This window comes from Suncus etruscus, chromosome 3 (genome assembly GCF_024139225.1).
Source record: "Suncus etruscus isolate mSunEtr1 chromosome 3, mSunEtr1.pri.cur, whole genome shotgun sequence".
NCBI classification, from domain to species: Eukaryota; Metazoa; Chordata; class Mammalia; order Eulipotyphla; family Soricidae; genus Suncus; species Suncus etruscus.
This window is the reverse complement of record NC_064850.1, coordinates 86,835,847-86,863,243: the sequence shown is the minus strand read 5'-3', so window position 1 is coordinate 86,863,243 and position 27,397 is coordinate 86,835,847. Positions and strand designations below refer to the sequence as shown.

General features: G+C 50.4%; 1 protein-coding gene across 1 annotated transcript; it reads left to right on the top strand.

Annotated features, from left to right (window-relative positions):
* Positions 1–7,064: 7,064 nt before the first annotated feature.
* Positions 7,065–24,611, top strand: NUAK2 (NUAK family kinase 2). The gene is made up of 8 exons (XM_049770820.1): positions 7,065–7,068; positions 8,419–9,014; positions 16,864–16,984; positions 19,522–19,673; positions 19,857–19,922; positions 21,522–21,641; positions 21,979–22,111; positions 22,753–24,611. The coding sequence occupies exons 1-8, from the start codon at positions 7,065–7,067 to the stop codon at positions 23,748–23,750; spliced, it is 2,190 nt and encodes a 729-aa protein (XP_049626777.1). The 3' UTR covers positions 23,751–24,611.
* The last annotated feature ends 2,786 nt before the right edge of the window (positions 24,612–27,397 follow it).

The following is a 27,397-nucleotide window of genomic DNA, read 5'->3' as shown; positions in this document are numbered from 1 at the left end:
CCAGTCACCCCCCCCCCTTTGAGACAATTCTACAAGTCTTAAAAGCTCAGAGACTTAGAAAAAGAACAATGGGTCAGGGTCAGAGAAGATGAGGGGGGTTTTGTTCTTCTTTTAACAATGTGCAGTTAAAGACCCTTTCTAAAACAATAACGGGCAGGGCTGGAGAGAGAGTACAGTGGTAGGACGCTTGCCTTGCTTGCTGTCACCAGGGTTCAACTGAGCCCTGATCCCCTGAGCCCTGCCAGGAGTGATCCCTGAGAATTAGAAGTCCTGAGTACTGATAGGTTTGGCTCCCAAATCAACCAAAGCAAATGAGAAAAATACACTAATTGGAAGTTCTAGTCTCAATCCACACATAAGCCCACCAGTCTACCTCGCAGCCAGCCAAAAGCCTGGCTGGGTCTGGTGTTAAAAACTGTGGACTTCGGGCCCGGAGAGATAGCACAGCGGCGTTTGCCTTGCAATCAGCCAATCCAGGACCTAAGGTGGTTAGTTCGAATCCCGGTGTCCCATATGGTCCCCCATGCCTGCCAGGAGCTATTTCTGAGCAGACAGCCAGGAGTAACCCCTGAGCACCGCTGGGTGTGGCCCAAAAACCAAAAAACAAACCAAAAACTGTGGACTTCCTCTCTCCTCTTCCTAAGGGTCCTAGTCTGGGTAGTTTCAAGGACTAGAACTAAGAACTATCCTCTCTAGATCAGAAAATTCATACATACACACACACACACACACACACACACACACACACACACACACACACACACACGTAAGGAGGACATGTGAAGATCAGAGCCCAGCAAAACACCAATGAAGCAAGAAGGAAACCATCAATTCAGGAGCTTCTTGTCTCATCTCATTCCATATCAAGCCCACAAGGTCATCATGAGACGCAAGGTTGAATCAGCTATGACAAAGAAGAGCTCAGCATTTTGAGACTTGAGTAAACCAAGAATGTTCCCTAGGTCAAAACAGCATGACTGAGCAGGCTATCTGTGCTGCCAGCTTTCCTGTCTTCCACCTGGTTCCACAGCTTGCTGGCTTCGTAACCTTGTACTTATGTCCTCCTGTGCTTCGATTTTCTCATCTGTGAATGGGGATAATCACAGCACCCAGTTCACAGTAATGAGAGTAATGAGGACTAATTCACAGTCAGAGGTCATAAGGAACCGTGGCAAACACAAAGTTTCATGGAAAAGAATTACCCATTTCCCTAGAGTTGCTCAGAAATAAGAGGGGTCACACTCAGTAGCAGAACACATCTGTGTTCCTGGCTGCCAGGTTCCTGAACTAAATCCTCATGGCAGGCCAGGGGTAGGAGATGGAGGGGACTCCTTGGATCAGTTAGCAGGTGTACAGGAGGACTGAGGTGACAATAATCTGTAATCTGTAATATTTTGATATTTTGGATATGATAAATTGGCTATTGCACAAAAATTATAGCAGAGTTGAACCCACAGTTGACTTTTTCAGTTCCCATTTTATAGAAGAGGAAAGTTCTTTTATTTATTTATTTATTTATTTATTTATTTATTTATTTATTTATTTATTTTTGGTTTTTGGGTCGCACCCGGCAGCGCTCAGGGGTTACTCCTGGTTCTACACTCAGAAATCACCCATGGCAGGCATGGAGGACCATATGGGATGCCGGGATTCGAACCACTGTCCTGCATGAAAGGCCTTACCTCCATGCTATCTCTCTGGCCCCTTTAAATTTTTATTGTGGTAAAAGTGAATTACAAATCTTTTACAGTAATATTTAAGGCACATAGTGACAATGAATGAGGGGCATTCCCACCACCAGTGTTGTCCTTCCACCACCCCTGCTCCCAGCATGCATCCCACATCTCCCTCCTATACCCCCTGTAATGCTAGTGGAACTGTTCCTCACTTGTACAGCTTGTTGTAGATTGGGTATCGATTTTGTCGTCATTGACTTTGGATTTGGTATTCATATTTTATTTCCACCAAATGAACATATGACTATCTATCTGGTCTTGGTACCATCAAAACAAAACAAAACACAACACAACAAGGCAAACAAAAAATGAAAAAAGTAGGAGGAGTCTATCTAGGTGTTATAAATATCTATTTAGAAGAAGGGAGGGAAAAAAGAAGAAAAAGGTAACAAAAAAAAACCAATAAGGGAGTAACAACAAAATTACAAAAAGAATAAAAAAAGAATAGACCAAAAACCAAAACCATCAGCTATGGGAAAAAAAATACAACAACAGATCAGCAACATCTTAAAAAGGGGGTTGTAGTTTCATCATCATCATCATCATCATCTTCTTCTTCTTCTTCTCCTCCTCCTCCTCCTTCTTCCTCTTCCTCTTCTTCCTCTTCCTCCTCTACCTCCTCCTCCTCCTCCTCCTCCTTCTTCTTCTTCTTCCTTCTTCTCCTTTTTCTTCATAGGCACACTAAATATTGGAGAAATTAGAATGGGAATTCCCTTGGCCTAAAAGATACAGGGTTTCTTCGCCCTTGAAGTATAATACCATGGGAACAACTACAGTCTTCATACTCACTCATTTACACACCCCGAAGTCTTTTTTATGGTGCCAGGTAACTTTCCACTCAGATCTGGGTGATGACATCCCACCTCTGTAGCTGAAGATCTTGTTATTTGTGTAGGTCATAGGCTAGAAGAGAGTTTTTCTTTATGGTTCTAGGAGTTCTGTTCCATCATTGTTGTTGTAATCAGTATTCTGTAATTAGTGGTCTTGGTTTTTGTTCAGATTGTAAGACAAAGCCTAGGGTATAGTCTTTCATCATGGTTCCAGAAGTTCTAATCAGTCACAGTTGTCAAATTCAGACTTCTGGAATTAGAGATCTTGGTTTTTGTACAAATCCTAGGCCGAGGCTTAGGCTAGGAACTTCCTCATTGGTCCCTCGATAGGTCTGTCCAGACCATGTTTGTCAAAGTCAGTCTTCTGTAGATAGTGATTTTGGTTTTTTCTTAGGGCAAAGGATGACATGTCTCCTGGTTGCATCATACCCTTAGGTGATGAGATAAGGCAGCAGAAGAGGAAAGTTCTAAAAAGAAAGACTTGGGCAGTAGACAGGGCGCTGCTTTGCACACAGCTGACCTGGGTTCAATCTTCAGCACCCTTATATGGTTTTCCAGGCCCTCTAGGAGTAATTTCTGAACACAAGAATTACACACCAGGTCTGCCCCTGAAAGGAATGAAGAGAGAAAGTCCTTGACCAGAACTACAGTGTAGTGGAGGCTGTGCTGGACAGTGGTCCCTGACTCAGGGCTGCCTCCATTCAGCTCCCTTAACAGGAAGAAGACAGGCAGCTCTCTGTGTGGGCAAGGACAAGCCTCTTCCCAGGTCACATGGTCCTCAGACTTGGCCTGTGAATTACATTCCATTTCTCATTGTAAGACATAGTTGGGCACTGTTTTCCACACAACATTCCCCAGAATCTTGACAAGGTTTTCCAGAATTTACATGGTAAGCAGCTCACTAGTTCTTCTCTTGTATTTGAAAATCCTATTTGGACATCACTAGGCAAGTGAAGCTATGACTTCCACTTAACCATTTGCTTCAAAACTCTGCTTCTTCTCATGAGGCCAGGGTGACCTCCAGCATGATCTACTATCCATTTAGAACCAGAGCTGGCTCTGCAAATATTAGATATCATTCTACCTGTTGTTGTGATAGTTTAGTAGATACTTGCTGAATGAATGAATTTACAAATGAACAACAGAGGGGAGGAAGGAAGGAGGGAGAAAGAAAGAAAGAAAGAAAGAAAGAAAGAAAGAAAGAAAGAAAGAAAGAAAGAAAGAAAGAAAGAAAGAAAGAAAGAAAGAAAGAAAGAAAGAAAGAAAGAAAGAAAGAAAGAAAGAAAGAGAGAGAGAAAAAGAGAGAAAGAGAAAAAGAGAGAAAGAAGGAAAGAAAGAAAGAAAGAAAGAAAGAAGGAAAGAAAGAAAGAAAGAAAGAAAGAAAGAAAGAAAGAAAGAAAGAAAGAAAGAAAGAAAGAAAGAAAGAAAGAAAGAAAGAAAGAAAGAAAGAAAGAAAGAAAGAAAGAAAGAAAGAAAGAGAAAGAAATCAGTTACTTCTTGTAGGAAACTGATGTCTAGGCATACACCCCCAGGATGCTGGTACTGGGTATCAGTCAAGTTCGAGGTCACAGCTTTTCGCAACCTATGAGATCTGCTGGCCATTGGTGGAAGGAAGTGAAGGCTGGTGAAGGAGTTTGAGTTGTCATTGAAAAACTATGCCTGAAACCCAATCAGGAATAATTTGGTAATTTCACAGTGCAAAAACATTTTTAATAAGTATTTAATTTTTAAAAATCTGCTAGCCTTCATTTGGTCAGAAGAGGGAAGCCTTGAGTCAAGTGTCCCAATTTGCCTGTGCCTGCCAGATGCCTTGTCTTGGAGGGCTACTTGTATGGCAAGTCCTACCCTGACAATTCCATCAGTTCCTGAGAGTGGAAGAATGAGGAGCTGAGGCATCTATCTCCACGGCCTCTCATGAGGGAAATTTCAAGACAGGAAATGCTCTGTAGCTGGGGAGGTAGGATCCCTCCATACAATCAAATCGTCTTGCGGGGGCAGAAGCACAAATAGCCAGTAAAGCGTGTTTGCTTTGCATAAAGCCAACCAATTCAATCCCTGGTATACCATATGGTGCCCTGAATACCACCAAACACTGTGAAAAGTAGTTTCTGAGTTCAGACCAGGAGTAAACCCTGAATGGTGTCTGTACCACTATCCCTCCCAAAATTCCCCTTGCCTTTCTCAATTCCTCTGCCACACAGCATCACCTCCCTTTACTCTACCCAGCCCTGATAGCCCAACTGGTCACAGGTGAGGTGATGCTTCAAGCCCTGAGCTAGAATGAGGCCAGTCCTTTGATCCCCACTTGCTGCTTTGTACATTTTTCTTTAATCTCTTCTACTTTCTGCCTTGGATTATAGTGACCTGTGTACTATGCCTCTTACTACACCATAAAAATCTTTTTCAGAAAACCTTCTATTTCCCAATATCCCCCCAAAATATTGGGGATCAAATTTAGGGATTCACACATGCAGGGCAAGTGCTCTGGTGCTGAACTATATTCCAGAAACTAGATATGCCTTGGCTACGCTGCCAGTGCCCTCCACCTCACCTATCTATAGAGCCTCTTCCTGGAAACCACACAACAAATGCAAACTGGGGAGTCAAGATTGATACCCACACTTACTCCTGAAGCTTCTCCCAGTGTGCACCTGTAATCCGTGATTTTCCCAGTGCGCTACAAAGAGCCACAGCAACTGGACACTGGTCATGGGGGAGGCTTCCTCCTCTGGGACTGGCCCAGACAGTCAGGCAGGATGAGACAGATCCGGAGCCTCGGAGTACATGACGGACGCAGGAATTTCCCTCCAATAACACAGGCCCCTTCCCCTCCCAGGAAACTGAGTCTTGAAGACACTGTTGCAGCCAGTCTGCCTCTCAGGAACTGGCCTTGCAGATTCCCTTGTTTCTGAGTCATGGTCTGTCTCTGTCTTAAAGCCCCTTCCTGCAGGGAGAACCCCTCATCTTGTTCTCCCAGTGGAGGTTCACATTGTGGTCCACAAAAGCTGAAGTACAAGAGGGGCTAGAACAGCCAGAGGCCACCTTGTTGAGCCAGTCTTGTTGGGGCGTGGGACAGGGGCAGGGCTGACTCTCTCATTTAGTCTTTTCATTGTAGGGCACATGCCTGGCTCAGCTTGATAAGCATCTACCACTGAGTGTCTTTTCGTATCTGTGGCCTGACTATTAGGGATACCTGGAAGAACTCAAAGAGATTAGATTAAGCTTGAAAGTGAATCTTAGGCTCATCTATTAGTTCTTTTCTTTTGGTTTTGGTTTGTGGGGGGAGGAGTTTGGTGACTACACCTGGCAGCACTTAGGGGATACTATTAGCTCTATAATCGGATACACCTGGCAGTGCTTTGGGGAACATATGCAATCCCAGAGATAGAACTGGGGTCAGTCACTGCCTGCCTTGCATTCTCTCAGGCCCTTGTGTAATCTTTTGTCTGACTTGTAGGGAAATGTTGATTTCGCTAATAATTGGCACTGCTCTTCAAGTCTCAGCTTAAAAGCCCTTTTCAGGGTGCCTGAGACAGTGAAAACTGCTGGGACTGTACCCTGAGAACAGCTTCTGGAGCATCACGAGAGATGGCTTAACTCTCCCAAAGACTCTTTTATCCTTCCTCCCTCTGTACTAGGGGCACCCCTTGTTCTACACTTCAAAAATATGCTGTTCTTTCTCTCATCCAAGTCCCATCTGTCTCTGTCTGGGACTAGCTTACTTGTCGCTAGAACCGAGCACTTCTCTGAGCTCAGAAGCCTGGTGAAACTTGTCACCCTTCTTTCTACCTTTAGAAGGAGCACACAGGGTGAAGGCCTCAGAACTGGGCTGGCTGTGGGGCTAAGTAGCCAGGTCTCCCCTACCCTTCTCAGCCCTGTACTTGACTTTGTGTTATTTGTGCTGCCTGACTCAACTCAGAAAAAATCAGAGATCTTGGGAAGAGGAAGCAGAAGTTGGGGGAACTGCTCCACTTTCTGAGCCTTGTTCTATTTTCACAAGTGCTCAGAGCAAGAGGTCAGTAAATAGAGAATCAAAACAGCTAGCCGCTTCTCTGGTCTCAAGATATGGGAAAAGGGACCCACTAAGCTTCCCTGGAGCCTAGACAGGCTCGAAGGCTCAGTGACATGGGAAGTGAGCTGACCCCAAGTACACATCCAGAGGCTGGGAGCAAGTCCTCACTCCAGAGCTCCACATAGACCTGGACATAGTCCACCTGGGGGACTAAATCCTGCTAGCTTCTTACCAAGCTCTGTGGGCTGGGGCAGAATCTCATTTCTGCTTCATAGAATTGGGTTATGACTCAAAGGCAAAGTTCTTCTCCCTCCTATTCTCTCACTTAGGGTAGGAGAAGAAGCCACAGATATTTATTCTCTCTTCATTTCTAGCATCCCTCATAATGGAGCTCTGCACCCGAAGCATCTGACCTTAAACACCAACCCTGGAAATTCCCACTGCAGCACCTGAGCTCACCACATTCTCCAGCCCTCTACTGCACCAATGGGTGAGCATTGCTTAGAGAGAATTCTGGGTCTTCTGAGCACCACTGGGATCTTCCCCCACCAAAAACAAAAAACAAACAAAAAAAAAACCCACCACACACACACACACAAAAAACTCACAAACATACACACACACACACACACACACACACACACACACAAGAAAGAAACAAACAACTAAATCTCATAACCTACCATCTTTCCTTCAGTTCCAAAATAAGAGAGGAAAACCTTGGGTAGAGGGTTATATACGGACCTAGGGACACTTGTTAAATAATAAAAGTGGGGGCTGGAGTGATGACGCTAGAGGTAAGGTGTCTGCCTTGCAAGTGCTAGACTAGGGTGGACCAAGGTTAGATCCATCAGCGTCCCATATGGTTCCCCCAAGACAGGAGTGATTTCTGAGCTCATAGCCAGGAGTAACCCCTGAGTGTCAACGGGTGTGGCCCCAAAAACAAAACAACAACAACAAAAAACAAATAAGTAATAAAAGTGTAATATATTTCCTTTTAATGAATTAATGTTTTCCCTTAATTTTCCCATCCCTGATCCCATGATTAGAAATCCCACCAGCTCTGCTGCCATTGATGAACATGAAAGAACTTTCCAGAATCACATTTTGGGATTTAATAAAGAGAGGTGAAGCCAGAACACCACCCTGCACTCGGCACCCTCTCCTCCCTCAACATATACACTAGTGGGATCTGCCTCCATTTCATTCCATCCCTGCAGGGCCTTCAGTGGTCACTGTTTTACTTGTTTGTTTGTTTGTTTGTTTGTTTACTTATGGGCTTGGGGGCCACACTCGGGGCACTCAGGGGCTTCTCCTGGATGCCCTCAGAAATTTCTCCTGGCAGACTCTGGGGATCATATGGAACTCTCAGGGAAGGGAACCCACAGCCTCATGCAAGGCAAAAGTCCTCAGAGAAAAGAGGAAACACATACGTAACAAAATAAAATAAAATAAGAGCCGGAGAGATAGCATTGTTGTAGGGCGTTTGCCTTGCATGCAGAAGGCCGGTGTTTCGAATCCCGGCATCCCATATGGTCCGTCGAGCCTGCCAGGAGCGAGTTCTGAGCGTAGAGCCAGGAGTAACCCCTGAGCACTGCCGGGAGTGACCCAAAGCCCCAAAACAAACAAACAAACGAATAAATAAATAAATAAACAAATAAATAAATAAATAAAAAGAAAGTAATTGCACGCCCCAAGCTGGAATAATGGAGACTCCAGAATTGGGTTGTGCCCTTCCCCTTAAGATCTTAAAGTGATTTTTATATGTGTTGGCCTGGAAGAAGCACATTCACTCAGGAGGCAGAAGTACCCGGGTGACTTGTTATACTCAGAACTACAGGGGGCTCTAGCCAGGTCAAGTGCCATCGGAGCCCCAGCAGCAGTCTCAGCCCACCAGGCAGGCACCGCCGCAGTCTCCAAGCCGGTTTGCTCGTCAGCGGCCGCCGAAAGCCAACTTTCCTGGCGCGGAGGGGGAGGCGGGGCCAGAGCTCCGGCAGAGCCAATGAGAGGCGACCCAGTGCACCGCTCCCGCGCGGCGGCCAATGGGCGTGGGGGTTGTGGCCGGAGCCTCGGCCCAGACGCGTTTATAACCAAGTCCTCGGAACGCGGATCCCGTGGCGCGCGGCTGTGGTCTGTGGGTTCGCGGCCTGGCTGCCCGTCGCGCCTGGAAACTCTGGCTCTGGCCGCGCAGTCGATCTCGCCTCCGCCGGCCCGTTCGCCATGGAGTCTCTGGCCTGCCCGCGGCGGCTCGGCTCCGCCTCGGGGCCCGTGGAGCCGGCCGGGCTGATCAAGTCGCCCAAGCCCTTGATGAAGAAGCAGGCGGTGAAGCGGCACCACCACAAGCACAACCTGCGTCACCGCTACGAGTTCCTCGAGACGCTGGGCAAAGGCACCTACGGGAAGGTGAAGAAGGCGCGGGAGAGCTCGGGGCGCCTGGTGAGTGCGGCTCCCGCTCGTGGCCAAGCAGGCCCGGGGCGCCGCGGGCCCGGCTGCGAGTGGGACGAGAAACACCCCGTGTCCGCTGCAGACACGTCTGTCTGTCTGTCTGTCCGTCCGTCCGTCCGTCTGTCTGTCTGTCTGTCCGTCTGTCCGTCCGTCCGTCTGTCGGCGAGAACCCCCAACTAGAACGGGTGGCCGACGCCTGCGTCCCGCCCCGGCATGCGCAGGCTCCTAAAATCTGCAAAGAGCGTGATCCCGGGAGGAGTGGAACTGGGTTGGAATTCGCTTCCTGGGAGAGTCGTGCGGGACGAGGAAGCGACAGGCCGCCGGGGCTCGGCCTCGCAGGGCGCGGGTGGGATGAATGCATGCGCCCTAAAGCCCCGCAGTTCTAAAGCTCCGCTCCAAACTGCTTAGCCCAGCCCGCCTGCTCCGCAGGGTGCCCGGCTGGACTGGGCTAGGCTGGGCTGGGCTGAGTTGGGCAGAGTTGATGAGTTTCGGTGCTGTCCAGCTCCGAGCAGAGTCAGCTTCCTCATGCTATTCCAGCTGGGAAATATGAACGCGGACTCTCTTGGTCCCCAGTGCCCAGGATGCTGAGGGCTCGGGGTTCTGGGGAGGCTGTGGTGACCGTGGTGAACCTGAGTAATCACTTCACTTTCCCTTTTCGTAAAATGGGAGAAAAGTAAATAGGTCTCACCCACAAGTTACTCTGAGGGTTGAATGACATCAAAAAAAACGGAAGTTAAGGAGCTGGAAACATACTATTGTGGGTCAGGTACCTACCTATCTTTTATGGAGTCAGCCTGAGTTCTCTCCCTGTTCCTTCAGCATTGCCAGGAGTGATCCATCAGTAAGTCCTGAACCTGATTCCTGACTCACTAAGAACTGATATTTCTGTTGAGAAAGGCTGAAAGGCAGTTAATGTATTTCTCAAATTTAGGCTTAGCAATCCCTTGAGACGCTTCTCTAAAATACCAATTTCACATCCAGAGAATCTATTCTAAAGTCCAGGATGAGGCCAAAATGAGTTGAGTCTTGACCCGTCTTTGGAAAAGAGTGAGTGGTCTAGGGATTGCTGTGCCCAGTCCAGCTGATGTGTGCATGTGTGTGTAAACGAGTGCGTGTGTGTATTGCAGTACTTTGCCCATCAGCCATGGCAGCAACTGCCTCCCCAACCTGTTTGCTTTTGCAGCCATTAGCTTTTTTGAAATTCAAGAAGACATTTCATTGGTGAAGGAGAGTAGATGCTGGAGAAAGAGGTGGATTAAAGGCCACAGAGTATGTTTTTCCTGCTAATGCCTGGCACGGTCCCCTGTGTCCGCTGCCAGGTTACAGCTATTAGGCAATCATGTACTTCCTGGCTTTGCTTTTCTTTCTCTTTCTATAAAGTGTGAGGGGCCGAGAAGTTCCATGCTTGAGAATGAGGGGCCCAGGCTTTGTCAGGGGCCTAGCTGAAGTGAGCTGCTTTGGCTTGTGACTCTCGTCTCTTGTTAGGGTAAGGCAGGGTCACAGGACTGGAGTGGTCAGAACTGGGAACTGAGAGTGAAGTTCAGAGATCCTGGGTCACCCAGAGAAGGCAGGGACAAGCATTCTGGAGATAACCAGTTTCACTGCTAAGCCTCAGTGTTGTGGGCAGGGAATCCAACTCCTATTCCATCATAAAAGAGAATTCCAAAGACATCCCTGCCTCTGGCTCCCTCTGAGGCCTACCTGCTCCTCCCGCATCCCCCCTCTGAACAGCACACAGAGGGCTTCTCAGCTCTTCGGGAACACCACCACCCCCGCATTTCTGCTTCTTATTGTCCCCTGCAAGAACTCCCAGAAGTACCTTCTGTGCAGGAAGGTGTGGTGCTGCCCCACCTGCCTCAATGGGCACTGAGATCACTGTGGGGGGAGATTCAGAGATGAATGTGGTCCTGGCCTGATCACCTGCTCCCTGCCTTTCCAGCATGCCTAACCTGAAGTTGAGATTGCTACCCACAGTGGTTGATCAGATGGGGTTGTGCAGCGGGGAGGGCTGGGCCAGATTAATGGCTATTCCAGGAGGCCATCAAAGGAAAGGCAAATATTTGCTCTGGATCTCCTGGTCTCAGTGCATGACTGGCATTCAAATGACATTTCCTCCTGGGACTCTCCCAGATCCCCCCCCACCTGCTCCTTAAGAAGAAAAACACCTGCTGGACCCCTTGGAAGCTCATATAATTCTTCCCTCTGAGGAGCATGTGCAGCATGAGGGGCCCAGGCACCTCCATTTCTCTTCTTTGCTGGATAATGGGGGCAATGGAAGATGAATGAAAATGACTGAGTAGACCTGCTTCCAGCGTTGGTAGATGGAGGGGGCCTGACTTGTCCCATGCTTTAGGAGACCTGGCTTACCACTGTGAGCTTTGCCATTTGGGTCATTGTTCCTAGCAGTGTTGGTATGTGATACCTAGGAACCCCCCTCTCTCTGTTGGAATCCTATTTGGGGTTTTCACTGGGTCATCAGCTCCTGAGCCAGAGTTAGAATGCAGGGTTCAGACCCCCACTTCTCTGCTCTGTGAACTCTGCCTCACTTGGACAGTGAAATTGCCATACTTCTGGCCAACTGCAGTGCTTATAGGCTTAAATAAGGGCATCAAGGTAGAGGACCCAGCAAAGTCACTGACACAGGGTGTCATTATTCCAGCATTGCTGCCTTTGATGCAGCTTTACCCTCCCCACCCTCTGCTTGGCCACCCTGCCCCCAGCCCCATTTGCCCCTGCAGCTTCCAAGCCAATATCACTTTGGTCTCTACTTTGTTCAAAGTCCTAGTCTCCACTTTGGTCTCTGCTGCCAACAAGGGCTCCCACAGGGCCAGCTGCCAATGGTATGTCTGTGGGCTGCTGCCTCCAGCTCCTGCACCTGCCGGCTCAGCAGCAGGGAGGGAGACTCCGGCTGCAGGCGACGCTTGTCCTTGGGTTGCAGCCAAACCACACAGAGGGCCGGGCTGAGAAGCGCCTAGTGTGCCAGCCTGGGAGGGGACCAGAAGGTGTCAAAGAGAGGGAGAGGAGCCCAGCATGAAGGGGGGAGGACTCAGACTCCCCTCAGACCCTATGACAGTCCCCATCTCTGGTAGCCACCCGCAATGAGTCAACCCCAGACCCTCACTCTCCCTAGCGACTGCTGGCTCAGCCTCTCCCCATTATCTAAGTGGGTCATCCTCCAGCGCCTTGCCCCGCCCTTGGACTTCAGATGCTCCCCAGGAAAAGCCAGGGAGTTGGGGTTTGGGCTGTAGCTATGTCTGTTGTACGTGGCTCCTGTGGCCAGCACTTCCAGATCTCTGTGTGTGTGTGAGTGAGTTTGTATACATGTGGGGTTGTAAACATGTATGTTTGTGGAGATAAGCAGTTTCACTGTTAAGCCTCAGTGTTGTGGGCAGGGAATCATAGAAGAGAATATGGGAATATTTGTGAATATGTGTATATGTGTGTATGTATGTTTGTATATGTGCAATTACAAGTATATAGGTTTGTGCATAGGTATATGTAGTTTATATATAAGTATATAGGTTTGTGTGTAGGTATGTGTGTTAATGTGTGTATTTACCTGTCCAGCAGGACTGGGGCCTATAGAAGGTGTGCTCAATAATGCTTGGGATACCAGGCAGTGCCATGAATCAGGTCCAGAATTCTGTGCATGTCAGGCATACACCCCGTCCTTTTAGCTTTCTCCCCACCACCTATATCTTGCTTTTCAAAATACAGAAATACTCCCCCAAATATGTCTTCAGATCACCTTTTTTGAAGGTTTGCCTGCCATCTGCCTCTGGATGTGAATCCTCCCTACTTTTGGCTCCCAGAAGGGAGAACTGTGAAGGTAATTGAACCCCAGCACCCATCTCCCCAGCGTGGTTGTAAATCTGTAATGGGTGGGGTAGCTATTCAATTACAGATATGACCAGGGCAACCTGACCCATGTTAAAGAGTAGGGCATTCCCTTCCCTGGGGGTGGACGCGGGGAGCAAGGGGCAGGGTAGGGCATCTCCAAGGAGCCTTTGTCTTCTGCCATGCGGCTTCTTCCTCTCAGGCATGGCTGTAACAGGGGGCTCTGGACAAGCCCTTTATAATAGAGCTTGCTAGGACGTTCTTGGTTAGTAGCTGGTGAGCATTTTTGAAGCGACTCTGCAAGCGGGCTAATGCTGGGACTGCTGTGCAAATGCATGCATGGAGTCTCTGACGTTTACTCTGACCTTTCTCTAACTGGAATGCTCCTGCTATCCTTCCCTAGCCTCTCCCCACCCCACCCCCTACAGTCTTCTCTTATCCATGATCTAAAACGAAGTTTTCTCCCCGAAGTGGATCCACGGCTCCTCAAGCAAAGAAATATGTCTATTGTCTCCTGCAGACAGGGAGCTCTACCATGGCGTTCATCACTCGTGACTGAACTGCCACTCTGGTAGCCTGATGACCTGGGCCCATTTATCTGAATCCCCATCACCCAGCATGGCACTGGCACACAGTAGGCATTCAGCAGATGCTGGAGCAGAAATGCCCTTTCATTTTCAGATGCAGCACTAAAACTGGCCAGACCAGTTTGCCAGATTATATACTCACCAAGGATTAGCCCTGGACTCCCAGGGCTGGCCTGGTATTTGCATTTATGTCTCTCCTGGGGCCTGGTGATCCTACTCAGGAACCCTGACTCTATACCATCCCCAATCTCAACTGGGGTGACCATAGGCTCTGTCTCCTAAACTTGGATTCTTTAGAGAATAAATTCATAATTATACACAATGGTTCAAAATTGTAAGTCTTTCTGCATGATCCATTTAGTAGTTTTTAATCTTCTGGGCTATAGTGTGTGAGTGCATTTTTGTTCTGGAAAATGGTTGCTCAGCTGTCCTACATTTGATATCAAAGGTACTGGGGTTGACTCTCACAGTCTTACCTAGAAGAAAGGTAGAAAATCTCACTTGGCTCATTAGCTAGAGATTGCCTGGTGTCTTATTTAGTCCATTTTGAGTCTGTCTTGTCTTCACCAGGAAACAACTCTAGAGTGTTTTCTGTAACAGAGATGCTGGGACTGACAGCCAAGTCCAGAGTGAGGCTTTGTAGGGTGTCTGGGACTCATGGGGCAGAGCGACCCTGAACTGCAGGGTAGTGGCCGCCTCCTGCAGGCCTTGTTTCTTCCCAGCCTTGGCCTTTGTGCTCTCCTCGTGGGTGGTGGGGTTTCTGTACTTGTGCCCTGAAGCCAGATACTGAAAACCAGGGATGTGGAACCTGAATGAGGACTAGAAAGAGTTTCAGAAACCCTGGCTTCCAGAGTGGAAGGACCTAGACTCAGAATCTACCAGTGCCAATTCAGACTACCTCTTTAAAAGCAAAACAAAACAGGGCCCGGAGAGATAGCACAGCGGTGTTTGCCTTGCAAGCAGTCGATCCAGGACCAAAGGTGGTTGGTTTGAATCCTGGTGTCCCATATGGTCCCCCGTGCCTGCCAGGAGCTATTTCTGAGCAGACAGCCAGGAGTAACCCCTGAGCATCGCCGGGTGTGCCCCCCCCCCCCAAAAAAAACAAAACAAAACACATTTTTAAGCAAATATTCCAGTTGGTTTACTTTTTTTTTTTTTTGGTTTTTGGGCCACACCCAGCGTTGCTCAGGGGTTAATCCTGGCTGTCTGCTCAGAAATAGCTCCTGGAAGGCACGGGGACCATATGGGACACCAGGATTCGAACCAACCACCTTTGGTCCTGGATCGGCTGCTTGCAAGGCAAACGCCGCTGTGCTATCTCTCCGGGCCCGGTTTACTTATTTTTAACCAGATCCAGCAGTGCTGGGGGTTGGGAAGAAAGCAATCCTAGCAGTGCTCAAGGAACCATATCATGTGATGCTGGGACTGGGGCTGCCCCATGCATGTCATGCTTATTGTGAACCAGTTCCCTGGTTTCTCTTTTTTTGTGTTTTGAATCCCAATCCTTTTCGGCCAGTGCCCACAGAGATTCACCCACTGTGGTATGTTTGTGTGCATATAACTGTCTGGTTTGTGCAACTGTGGCAGTGCCAAGCCCCCACGCATCTGTCATAAGATCTGGAAGTGTGACTTACATCTGCCTGATTTCCTCCCAACGCAACTTTGTAGTGCTTGATCTCTGGGGGCTCAGAACATTTTTCTCTGGTTTTAAAAACAAAGAATTTAGAGGGAAATACTAGTGCCTTAAATTGCCTGTCAGTGGTCTGGAGCAATTGCAAGAAGAGTACAGCAGGGTGAAACCAGAAAAGAGGATTCAAGTCCCCCCTTATTTCATTCCCACTCCTTTGCTTATTGGGGTAAAGGCAGTCCAGCCCTGTCTCCTGCACCACTGCCCACCCCCCAGCAGTCCCTGCAGCTGGCACTTGGGCCTCTCTCTAATTCTGGGGGTGGTACTCCAAGTAACCTGGGGGTGGGGGGGAACTGCCCTACTCCAGCCATTGTTCCTGTTTCAGGGATGCAGCTCTAGGGGATGCTAGTTGCTGGGGTGACTGGGCGGGCTTTGTGAGCAGCTCCTCTTATGGGATTATGCGTTCAGCATCTGCATTCTTGTCCCCTGGGGAACAGGCCACAATTCCCTCCAGAAGCCATTGTCCTCCTGCAGGGCCGTGAAAGACGGGATTAGAGTAGGGCTAGGGGCTCCTTTCTCTGTCTCCTTTTGAACCTCAGGGAGGAGAATCCCCCTGGGAAATGGAGGGAGCTGTCTGTGCCTCTCTGGCCTAGAGAAAAAGTGTAGAAAAGGTGCCCTGGGCTGGCCTAGGAAAAGCCAGAGGCCACCTGGAACCTCTGACTATCTCACAAGCCCAGCAGCAGTTCTGTTTAACTTCACAGAAGAACAGAAAGTGGGTGGGGGTCCCCAGGGACATGTCATGACTCCCTAGGCAACCTCTCCCACACCCATGGCCATCTGCTACCCATAGTGCTGCATCGGTTGGTCCCTTCTGCTTTACTTCAGAGTCTGTCTCCATTTCCTGTTGCCTCACTCCACCCTTCCGGAGCTGCCACTACTTTAATCCTTATAGGGGCCCTGGCCTTTTGGAGGAGGGTGAGCACTGCAGCCCTGGTGTTTGTTTGTTGCTGGGGACGGACATTCCTTACCCTGATCAAAGAGTCTAGGGGAGTTTCTCCTTCATTTTCTGTGGTGAAAGATCTGAAGCATAAAACCTGCCATTTTAAGTATAATAGCAAGTTCATTCAGAAAGTTGTATGTCCACCCCTGCTGTCCCCTCCAGAGCTTTCTCAACAGTCTGAGAGACTCTAGGCTCAGAGTCATGTCCCCACAGCTACTCTTCTGCCTTTGGCCTATGTTCCATTCTTTGTTCCCTCTGGAGAATGGTACTAGACCATATCTGTCCTGTGTCTGTGCCATTAGTGGAAGATTTCATGCATACCCAGGTGGTACCAGATAGTACCAGGTACTACCAGCTGCTCCTTTCATCCCAGAGCATCCTGTAAACGTGGTGCCCCACCCACTGCCTTCTGTGTACCCTCCATGTGTACACATGGTGGCATTCACCAATGTAATAAATGGTTATTCAGTGCAGCTCATTACCAGATATTCTGCTTGTGGCCCAGTTGTGTTTGATGATCCTGTCCACAACGACACTAAGTAAATCATCAAGCACTGGCCTTATGCATGCACCTGCCTGCCTTCCTGTGGACTCTTAGGCTTGTCTCCTTCCTGTGGATGGCCTGCACCAAACCCAGTCAGAGCCTCCTCTCTAGTCCCTCCATCACCTGTGCTGTTGAAGGCTAGGCTCTAGGGATTCCATGGTCTCTGGAGCAACTTCCTGAGTGTCCTTCAAGCAGCTTGTCCCTGCCAGGCCTTTCTTCTCAAGCTCCTGGTGCTCTTTCCCCAGGTGGCCATCAAGCTGATCCGAAAAGACAAAATCAAAGATGAGCAAGATTTACTGCACATTCGGCGGGAGATTGAGATCATGTCATCGCTCAACCACCCACACATCATTGCCATCCATGAAGGTAGGAACTGGGGCATGAAGGAGACACATGTGGGGAGCTGAGAGTAAAGACACCGCAGGGTTGGCCAAAGCTGTACGGGAAACTTGTTTATATGATGGTTCCTCTTTTGTAAAGCCAGGGAACCCCACCTATGTCACGAGGCAAATGCCACACAGTGTTCAGCTCATAGGGTAGACTTTGACAGTATTGTTAGGTCCCCTCTGGCCGGAGATTTTTCATAGGGAGGTAGAGGTGGTCTGTGCACAGATTTATACCTCCTCCATCCCATGTCAGGAATGGGGGTGGTTCTCCCCTCATCTCAGAAATAGGGGTGCTTCTTCCCTCTGGCTCATCTCAGGAATGGGGGTGCTCCTCTCCTCCATCCCTTTTCAGGAATGTGAATGCTCCTCCCCTCTGTCCATGCCCCGTCCAGACCTCCTTGAGTCTGAGGCTCACTGAGTCATTCCTGACCAAGACTACCTTGCTCAAACCCTTCCACCCAAATCTCTCACACCTCCTTTTCCTCTGGCACTACTGTGACCTTCTACACTAGCTGCCCTGTTTCCTGTGACCCAGACAACAGAGAGCAAGAGATGGTGACAAGGGAAAGAGTGGGTGCACCCTTCTCCCTCACCTACTTGTGTGCTCTGAGCCTCTATGTAACTGAAAAAGAAATGAGGGATGCCATGGCAGAGGAGCCAGGAAAACAGCCTGAATGTTTGCTGGTCACCTCTCTCTCCCAGGCCTGTACGTAGATCACAGTAGAGTCACCACCTGGCCCCGTGGCCTGAGTCTGCTTGCCCAGGAAGTCTAGGCAAATGCCTGGCTAATTGTCCCTCTGTATATTCCCTCAGGGAAGACTGGGCCAATGACCAAGCTAAGCTTAGTGACTGGGTGTATGTGTGCCCTGTCCGTGTGTGTGTGTGTGTGTGTGTGTGTGTGTGTGTACACTCCCCACAACCACTGGAGCTCAGGATATGACTTGACGTGCACCTTCACACTCAGCTGACTTAGAGATGACACAGCCACTGTATGTCTGGCTGGATACCCAAACCCAGGCATATCACAGACTTCATTGGGGATGGGAAGGCTCCAGTCCTGGATGCTATCTCTGATACAGAAGCTAGAATATGTCTGGCTGGCTCAGGAATAGGAGATTCCACAACACAGAGGTTGCACGCACCCCTGTGGAGGCATGGAAAGAGTCTTGACTAGGCACTCTCCCAGGAGATAGGGCCTGCAGGAGTAAGAATGGCCTCAGGGCCACTCACATCCACGTGGGGGTCCCATCCTCTTGGCCATACTTCTAAGCCACATTCTCATGATCCTCCTCCAGGCAGTAGTAGGTCTGGGCCTAGCCAGGCAGATCTAAATCATAGGACCCATTTGACACAAAGATGCAGTGACACATTGACCTGAAGGGCCAGTTTGGCGAGCCAGCTATTCCGACCTTTCCAGAGGTCACCTGGACAGGCCCACAGACAGAGGACTCCTCCTCCATGAGCATTTGAGCCCTCAGGGACAGGCTGGGGCCACAAGCTTAGACAGCCAGTTAATGACAAACATGACCGACTACTTTCCAAGGCCCTGGCCTGGTCTCCTGGGCCAGCCAGTGGTGCTGACTTGCACCCCCACCCCCATCCCCACCCCCCACCTCATGTGTCTGAGTGCCCAGAGCACTTCCCTATGTTTCTCACTCTCTCAGCTTTTCACGGTGAGTTTTTTTTCTGGACTTTTTTTTTTAATCACCATGAGATACAGATTTATAAAGTTGTTTATGGCTGAGTTTCAGTCACACAATGTTCCACTACAGTGTTCATTACCCACTACCAATTTCCCCAGTTACTGCCCCCACCCCAGCCTGCTGCCTCTATGGCTCTATGGCAAATACCAGACATTCTCTCTCTCTCTCTCTCTCTCTCTCTCTCTCTCGATCTCTCTCTCTCTCTCTCTCTCTCTCTCTCTCTCTCTACTCTCTCTCTCTCTCTCTCTCTCTCTCTCTCTCTCTCTCTCTCTTTTCACCTCTCCTCTCCCTCCTTCCCCTCCTCTCCTCTCCTCTCGAGTACTAATAGGTGCTCTTCTCAGGGCTGCTCAGATATCAGTCTGGAGCCAGCTTATTCTGCCAGCCTGGGAATTGGCACTGACATGCTCTTCCCTTTCTCACCCCAGTCCTATGATGTCATCATAACTACCCCACACTTCAAGAAAAAAATTGAGCCTAACAGTTGGTTAACTTGCTAGTGCAGAATGGATCCTGGGCCCCAGCCTATCCTGTAGCCTTCCTGGTATATCTCCAAGAGGTTCACCCCAAGGCTGAAAGGATGCCGGGGTAGACAATGACTGTTCCTCCTGCTGGAGTGTGCAGGGGTACCTGGAGTTCGAAGAAACCCCCAAAGCCTACCTGACCCACCTCCCAAAGAGAGGCGCCGAGCCAGTTGGCTGGGAGGTCAGCACTGCAAAGGTCTCTTCCCTGACTCATTCCTCCAACCCCCTTGATTCCTGGACAGAGGTCCTATGAGTTTATAAGGGAGCCTCACCTTCTGTTCTCTCCTGCTCAGTGTTTGAGAACAGCAGCAAGATAGTGATTGTCATGGAATATGCCAGCCGGGGTGACCTGTACGACTACATCAGCGACAGGCAGCGTCTCAGTGAGCGTGACGCCCGCCACTTTTTCCGGCAGATCGTGTCAGCCGTGCACTACTGCCACCAGGTGAGCCCTTTAGGGTCATAGAGGTAGGGAACCATGGCCTCTGGGTCCCTCTTGGTAGCATGGAGGAGCCAAGACTTGGGGCTTAATGTTCCCGTAAAGAGCAGTGTTCCCAGCTTTCTCTTTAACCCCAACTTCATGCCTCCCTGATGACCTACCATTGATCCTTATCCCTTCCTTTTTCAGAATGGGGTTGTCCACCGAGACCTAAAGCTGGAGAACATCCTCTTAGATGCCAATGGAAATATCAAGGTGAGCTCCATTTCCTGTTCTCAGCAGCCCTCCCCTGCTGTTTTGCCCTAATCAAGACCCTGAAAGCTATAAGGGGTTCCAGAAGGAACTGAGCCACGCTCTGGCTTCTCCATTGTTGCCTATAGGACCTCAGCTACCATTTATTGCAGGACTCACTTGAGGAATGGGTCACTGAGACCTGTATAGGTAACTTGCTCAAGGTCTTCTGGCCTGTAATCGGCAGAGCCTGGGCTTGAGTCAAGGCCTGTTCATTTCCAGGCCTGAAGTCACCAGCTGACTAGACTTTAAATTCAGTATTGATCTAGACACTGGGCTGGAGGGCTGTGGCCTGAGGCCCCTCCATGCTTGGAGCACACACTGCACGTCCGCACCCTTCAAGCAACTGTGGCTCAATGGCCAGGCGCCTTCCTTTCCCCAGAGCCTGTACCTGCTCCCAGCAGCCACAGAATTCCTATACTCAATTCAGAGGAGATCTGAGAAACCCACAATGAGAAAACACCCTCAGGTCTCAGGGCTAGAAGACAGGACCAGGAATGGGCCCTGCAAAGATCTGGGAAGGCTCTGGATCTGAACTTGGGCTGGCTTTAGCATCTTCCAAGGGCCGCAGAGATAGTAAAAAGGTTAAGATGTTTACCTAGCAGTGGCCATGAGCACCACAGCTCTGGCTTGAATATAGGGTCCCCTGAACACCAGATATGACCCCAAAACAAGCAAAGCAAAGCAATCTTCTAGAATTCAGGACATAGCCCCTTCGGCAATGGTCTCCTGCCCGTGCCCTGAGTTCATTCCCCTTTTTCAAGCCAGGACAATACCTGGAACAGGTAGGCAGACTAGGGAGGCCTCCGGCGCCAACATTATCTTCCAGCACGGGCAGTCAGTCACGGACTTTCCCGGCCATACCAATCACCTGCCATGGGCCTTGCCTAATGACTGCCTGATAAGAAGCCAATAAAGCCATAAACAAGGGAGTCGGCCTCTGTGTCCTGCCCTGCCTCACAGGACCCTCTGTAGGATTCTTCTTCATCCCAAGTGAGCTGGGGAGCAGGGCTCATTAGGAGTGAGAAGTCGGCTTGGGCCTCTCAACCCCCTTGGCCTCCCCATCCTCCCCCACTACTGCCCTCGGCTTGTAGACTCGCCTGCATGTCTGCGCTGGTGTTTCTTCACTCGAGAGATGGGCACGTGCCTGAGAAGCAGCTCAGGCCTCACACAGGGGAGCAGTGGGACCAGCTGGCTTCTGAGGTTCTGGAATTGGATTGAGAAATGGGCTCACTCCTCCAGCCTCTAGGCCTCTCCTTCCTGTCCATGGGTTAACCCTGAACAGAGGGAAGGAAGCTCAGGAGGTTGCTCAGTGGGAAGGAACAGCCTTGTGAGAAGACAAATCCAAGGAGTGAGTGGACCCAGGGAAGCAGGAAGCCTCAGGACTCTGTCTTGGTGCCCTCATTGGCAGTCTCCTCAAGGCCTGAGTGGGGTGGGCAATGCCCAGTGTAGGCAAGGGCCCTCGAGTAGCTTTGCTGCCTTCCAGAGCCCAGGGAGGGCCAAGCAGAGACTGCAGAATCAGGATCTTTGGCATGACCCTTCCCCATTTATTCCATCCTGCAGATTGCTGATTTTGGTCTCTCCAACCTCTTCCACCCTGGCAAGTTCCTGCAGACTTTTTGCGGGAGCCCTCTCTACGCCTCGCCTGAGATCATCAATGGCAAGCCCTACACAGGCCCAGAGGTGAGGGCCCCTGCTAGTCTGCCTCTACCTGGCATCCCCACCAGGCAGGCATCTTCCTCTCAGTCCCTTCAGAGTATACTTGCCCAGCCTCCACAAAGCTCAATCTTCCGTGTCCAACTGAAACTGAAACTCATCTCCTGATGAGGTCGGGCACGCAATTGTCCTGGGTGAGATCCAGAGGAAGGATCTCCCCACACTCTAGCAGTAGGGTGGAGGGTTGTGACCACTGTGTTTCCCAGATTCCTGAATGCGGCTGCTCTGCTGCCTCTGAGCTCTCCAGCTCTGCCCCTGACTTCTGGAGCCTGTATGCATCCTGGCTAACTGTCTTCTCTCCCAGGTGGACAGCTGGTCCTTGGGGGTTCTCCTGTACATCCTAGTACATGGCACCATGCCCTTTGACGGGCAAGACCATAAGATGCTGGTGAAACAGATCAGCAACGGGGCCTACCGGGAACCGCCTAAACCCTCTGGTAAGTGAGCAGAGCCATGTTCTCAGCTGCAGGGAAGGTCGAGGCTTTGTGCAGCGTCACTTCAACACCTCCACTTGCCTCCTTCTCTGCTCACCTTACTGGGCTCAGGAAGTGATTCTGAAGGTGCAGATGGGTTCCTCTCCACCATCACTGTCATGTCCTGCTGCATGTGCCTGAGAAGGCTGAAGAAGGCTGTGATGAGCCGGCTTTGCTCTTGTTCCTGCCCCAGCCCTTGAAGGGCAGTGTTTAGGCCAGAGAAAAGAGAACAATGGAGGCTATAGGCCGGGCTCTGCTGGGCAGTCTGGGGCTGGAGAGGTAGTACAAGTTCGCCCTGCATGTGACTGACCCAGGTTCAATTCCAGCACTCTCATATGAACTCTAGAGCCCTTTCAGGAGCAATCCCTAAACACTACCCAGTGTGGCCCAAAACAAAGAAACAAGGCTCAGCAGGGAGTTAGGCCAAGGGGGTGAGACCAAGGAGAAAACCTACAGTCACTTGGTAACCAGGAGGCTGTGACAGAGGACAGAGGCAGGCGGGATGGGTCAGTTTGGATGTGGAGGCAGCAGTGTCTGGGCTCAAATGGGGATAGTCCTGGGGAGTTAAGAACATCACACTGACATGCTGGTCTTCTACCTTCCAGACGCCTCTGGCCTGATCCGGTGGCTACTCATGGTGAACCCCAGCCGCCGAGCCACCCTGGAGGATGTGGTCAGTCACTGGTGGGTCAACTGGGGCTACACCACCTGCATTGGCGAGCAGGAGGAAGCCCCCACTGGCAGCGACTCGGGTCGGGCCTCCATGGCTGACTGGCTCCGGCGCTCCTCCCGTCCAGTGTGCAGCTTCTTCAGGCAGCACGCAGGGGCTGGCACAGGCCTGGAGCGCCAGCACTCCCTCAAGAAGTCCCGCAAGGAGCATGACATGGCGCCACCACTCCAGGGGCCCCCAGTGAGTAATACCTCTCACCCCAGCAAGAGCGACCTCAAGCAGCCCAAGGGCATTCTCAAGAAATTCTCAGCCCCCTTGGTGGAGGTGAGAGGGGACACAGAGCTGAACTCTGGCCAGGCCATCATCCAGCCCCCCAGGAAAGGCATCCTGAGGAACACTCAACAGCGGGAGTCTGGCTACTACTCTTCTCCAGAGCCCAGTGATTCGGGAGAACTCCTAGATACAGACAATTTGCTTGCTAGGGGCGCTGCAGTGGAGCAGAAGCCCCTGCCAGACTCAGGGCCTCTCCTGCACCGCAAGGGCATCCTCAAACACAACGGCAAGTTCTCCTGCACAACAGGGGACCTCACAGTGCCCCCCACCTTTGGCTCCTTAGATGAACTGGCTGCATCCCACCCACCAGCCCGGGCCAGCCGTCCTATGGGCGCCATGAGTGAGGAGAGCATCCTGTCCTCGGAGTCCTTCGACCAGCTGGATCTACCCGAACGGCTTCCTGGGGCTCCGTTGCGAGGCTGCGTGTCTGTGGACGACCTCCTGTGCCTGGAGGAGCCCCCCTCAGACGTCCCTGGAAGCAGGGCCCTGAGGCGCTGGCGGCTGGACCCTCTGGGAGACAGCTGCTTGTCCCTGCTGGAGTGCCAGGAGGTGACTGAGGCCTATCGGCAGGCCCTGAAGAGTTGCACAAAGCTCAGCTGATGGGGCTGTTGTCCTATGGTAGGCAGGCTTCCTTCCCTGGGTGGCTGCACCCAAGGAGAGAATGACTTTTCCCCTACCAGGACTGCCAGATCAGCGCAGGGACCACACACCGACCCGTGCCCTTAGGAGGCAGGTGTGGACTGGGGAAGGCAGCCTGTGTCCAGCCCTAAAGACCCAGGACAGTGGAGAAGCCGAGGGAAGCCCAGGCCACCCTGCTGCCCATTCTTACCCTTGCTGGACCCGCCCTGCTCAGCCGCCATCTCACAGCAATAAAAACTAGGCCTGGAATCTTCTTGCCAAGGGATACAAAAACTTCCCATTTCCACCCCACCAACGCTAATAGGGGACTTTGCATCCCCTAAATGTAGGGTTCAGTGAGAGGTATTTTGCCTGGCAGTAAGACTGTACAACCTGGTTTCCTCTAAGGTTCTCTGTCCTTCCCTACCCTCGGTTCCCTGTGCAAGCCTATCAGAAGTGCTGCTGTGAATCTAGAAGACTTGAAAAGACTCCAGCTACTACTGAACCTCATCCCAGGGACCCCATACCCTGGGTCTGCCATGTGCCTCAGACACACTGAACTCTGGCCTCTAGGCCACCTTGCTACTGAAATCATGTGCCCATATGTCTGTCTGGCCTTTCAGGTCCCCAGAATACCCTTATTTATTTTCAGTGTCTCAATTGTGTATTCTCTTGGTGTTTTATTATTAAGTGAACCTTGCCCACTTTAAATGTGAATACTTTGTTCTGGGGAAATCCTCTCTGCACTCTGGTTCTGTGCACAGAATTATTTTGGTATAATTTCATACTCATATTGGAAGGGAGGGGTCTTTAATAAATCCTCATGGTCATTGCACTGTCAAAGGGGGTTGTCTCTTGCTTCCACACTGTGTACCCTGATTCTGTCTCCCTGATGGTCCGTCTTTTGTGTCCAGGAAGCCCCGTTCCATTGAATCAAAACAATGATTGGAAAACAGGCTCTGTAGATGTTTGAGACGAAGGTACCCCCAATCTGCCATGGGTGGTAAACTGCCACTGAAGTTAAGACACTGATTCTTTAAACACACTATTCTGTTAAATACACACCCCTACCCTCAAGCCCTGCAAGATGTGACCCTGGCAACCCCAGCACTGCTGTGTCTGAGCATTGGACCATCCAGCCCACTCTGACTATAGGTAGGAATGGCCTGTGCTGAGGGACCCAGAAAACACACAATGACAGCAAAATCCCAGCTCTGAGCTCCTAAAGTCTCCCCTCCACAGGAGATTGCCCTGAGCCTGCTCACAGAACAGTGAGGATCATGTGGCAGGACCTGTTTGTGCTTTAGGCATCAGCACTGAAGGAAGAAGAGGATTTGGAATGTTAGGGCCCTGTCCCTTCTTTCTCCACCCCTCCCCCTTCCTGCACTGGCCCCTGCTGCTTGAAGACACCCCCACAGCCTTTATTTGCTTCTTTTCCTAGTGTCTGGCAGCTGTGCCCCACAGAGTTCTCTGACTGGGTAAGGAATGCCTGGAATGCCCCTCCACAGCCCCCTGCTGAGCATTCCAGCCTGCTCCATTCAGAAAGTCCCGCTCAGGCTGAGGATGAAAGGGAGAATAAGGACAAAGTGCAGGCCCGCAGCCGGCTGGCTCCAACTCTGGGCAGCCTCTGCTCCCCATGTCCTCCCCACGTCTAATGTTGAATACCCCCCCTACCACCCTACTCCACCATCACCCCCCCAACCCTCCCCCCACCCAACCCCACATCACCAGTCTTGGCCAACTCTGACTTCTGGGCACAGCACACCTGCCATCAGCCTGCCAGCCAAGGGCCTATGCTGGAGGAATAGGAGGCTTTCCTTCCCTGTATCTAGAGAGCTGGCAGAGATAGAATCTGGGACGGTCATGAAGCCAGGCCACCACAAGCCAAGATGTGAGAGTGTAAACAAGATTAAGGCCAGAGACATAGTGCAGTGGACAGGGAAAACACTTGCCTTGGATACAGTCAGCTGGGTTCAATCCCCAGCACCCTATATGATCCACTGAACCCACAAACATAATCTCAGTACAGAGCAGGAGTAAGCCCATAGCTTACTATTGCACCCACCCTCCCCTATAATTTCTAGATTGTAATTGATCTCACTCTTTGAGGTCTCCTGCGGTTTGGGGTCCTGGGCTAGATGCTGGGTTAACAGAATTTTAAGAAAAATCTTTATCTTCAAGAGACTTATGAGGTCAGGGAGATGGCTCAAAGGACTGGAGCATGTGCCTTGTGTGAGGAAGGCCCTGTTTGGTACTTGGAACCTCATAGTCCTGCCGTAGTCCCTTCATGTGCTAGAATAGCCCACACCAAAAAGAAAAAGGAAACAGAACAGATCCCAGCAATGGGTCACTCACCAAGCTCTCTTGTATATGAAGTTCTGGAAGACAGTGGTAATGACTGTTTCACACACATTCCTTAAGGAGATTGTGGATGAGAATAAGGCAGCAGGTGGAAAAGTCAGTAAAAATTATTCAGAGCCCAGAGAGATAGTGCAGTGGGTAGGGAGCTTGCCTTGCATTTGGCCAGCCTAGATTTGATCCTCAGCACCACATAGCCTCCCTCAAGCACCATCAGGACCTCTAAACACCATTGGGTATGGGCACCAAAACTGAAAAATAAAGAGCTTAACTTGAGTTCTCAGACCCCTGCTGCATGACCCTTTACCTCACTCATCTGTTGTCATACACCAAATACACTACACAGACCAGAGAGACAGTACAGGGAGGAAGGACCTCTCCTTGCATGTAGCTAACCGGAGTTTGATCATGGCGCCATGTAAGGGCCCTTCATTCCTGCCATGGGTGATCCCTGTGTAAAGACAGGAGTAAATCATTAGCACCTCCAAGTGTGGCCCCAAACAAAAAGAATCAAAAAACCACAGTTCATTGGGGCCGGAGAGATAGCATGGAGCTAAGATGTTTTTCTTGCCTGCAGATGGTCGATGGTTTGAATCCCAGCATCCCATATGGTCCTCCAAGCCTGCCAGGAGCAATTTCTGAGCGTGGAGCCAGGAGTAACCCCTGAGCACTGCCGAGTGTGTCCCAAAAACCAAAACTAACAGATTAAAAAAAAACCCCACAGTTCAGAAAACAAATTCAGAGAAGACTACTCCCCTAGTGGGTGGGAGGGGAGCTGAACCTTTGAAGTATTTAGTGCTGCTTCAGTGCTTGCTTCGGAGAGCACAGCTGGACAATTTAGGAGGCAGGCAAAAGCCTGAAAGAGCTGGATCCATGGTGGCAGAATCAGAGAGGGAAACCCTGAGCTTAGCCTGTCCTCAATCATTTCTTTCAGGTTCCCTCCAGTCTGGGCATGACACCTCCTGGTAAGAACAGTGACACACCCATTGGTGATATGCCTCTAGATGACTCCCCCACTTGGCTCCATGTGAGGTGGGACACACCTGATGGTGCTGGAGGGGTGGATCATGGCTTGCCAGGGAAGGAACCCAGAGTTCTTGTATGCTCCAGCCCTTTGAGTTCTAAGGACTGAAGAGCAGTTGAAAGCAGAACAAAGGATTCACTGACAGGCCCAGACAGCTTTGCTTTGTTTGGCTTTTGTTTGTGGACGTGCCTCACAGTGCTCAGGGGCTTTCCAAGCCCTGCTTCCTGCATGCAGAGCAGGCATTCAG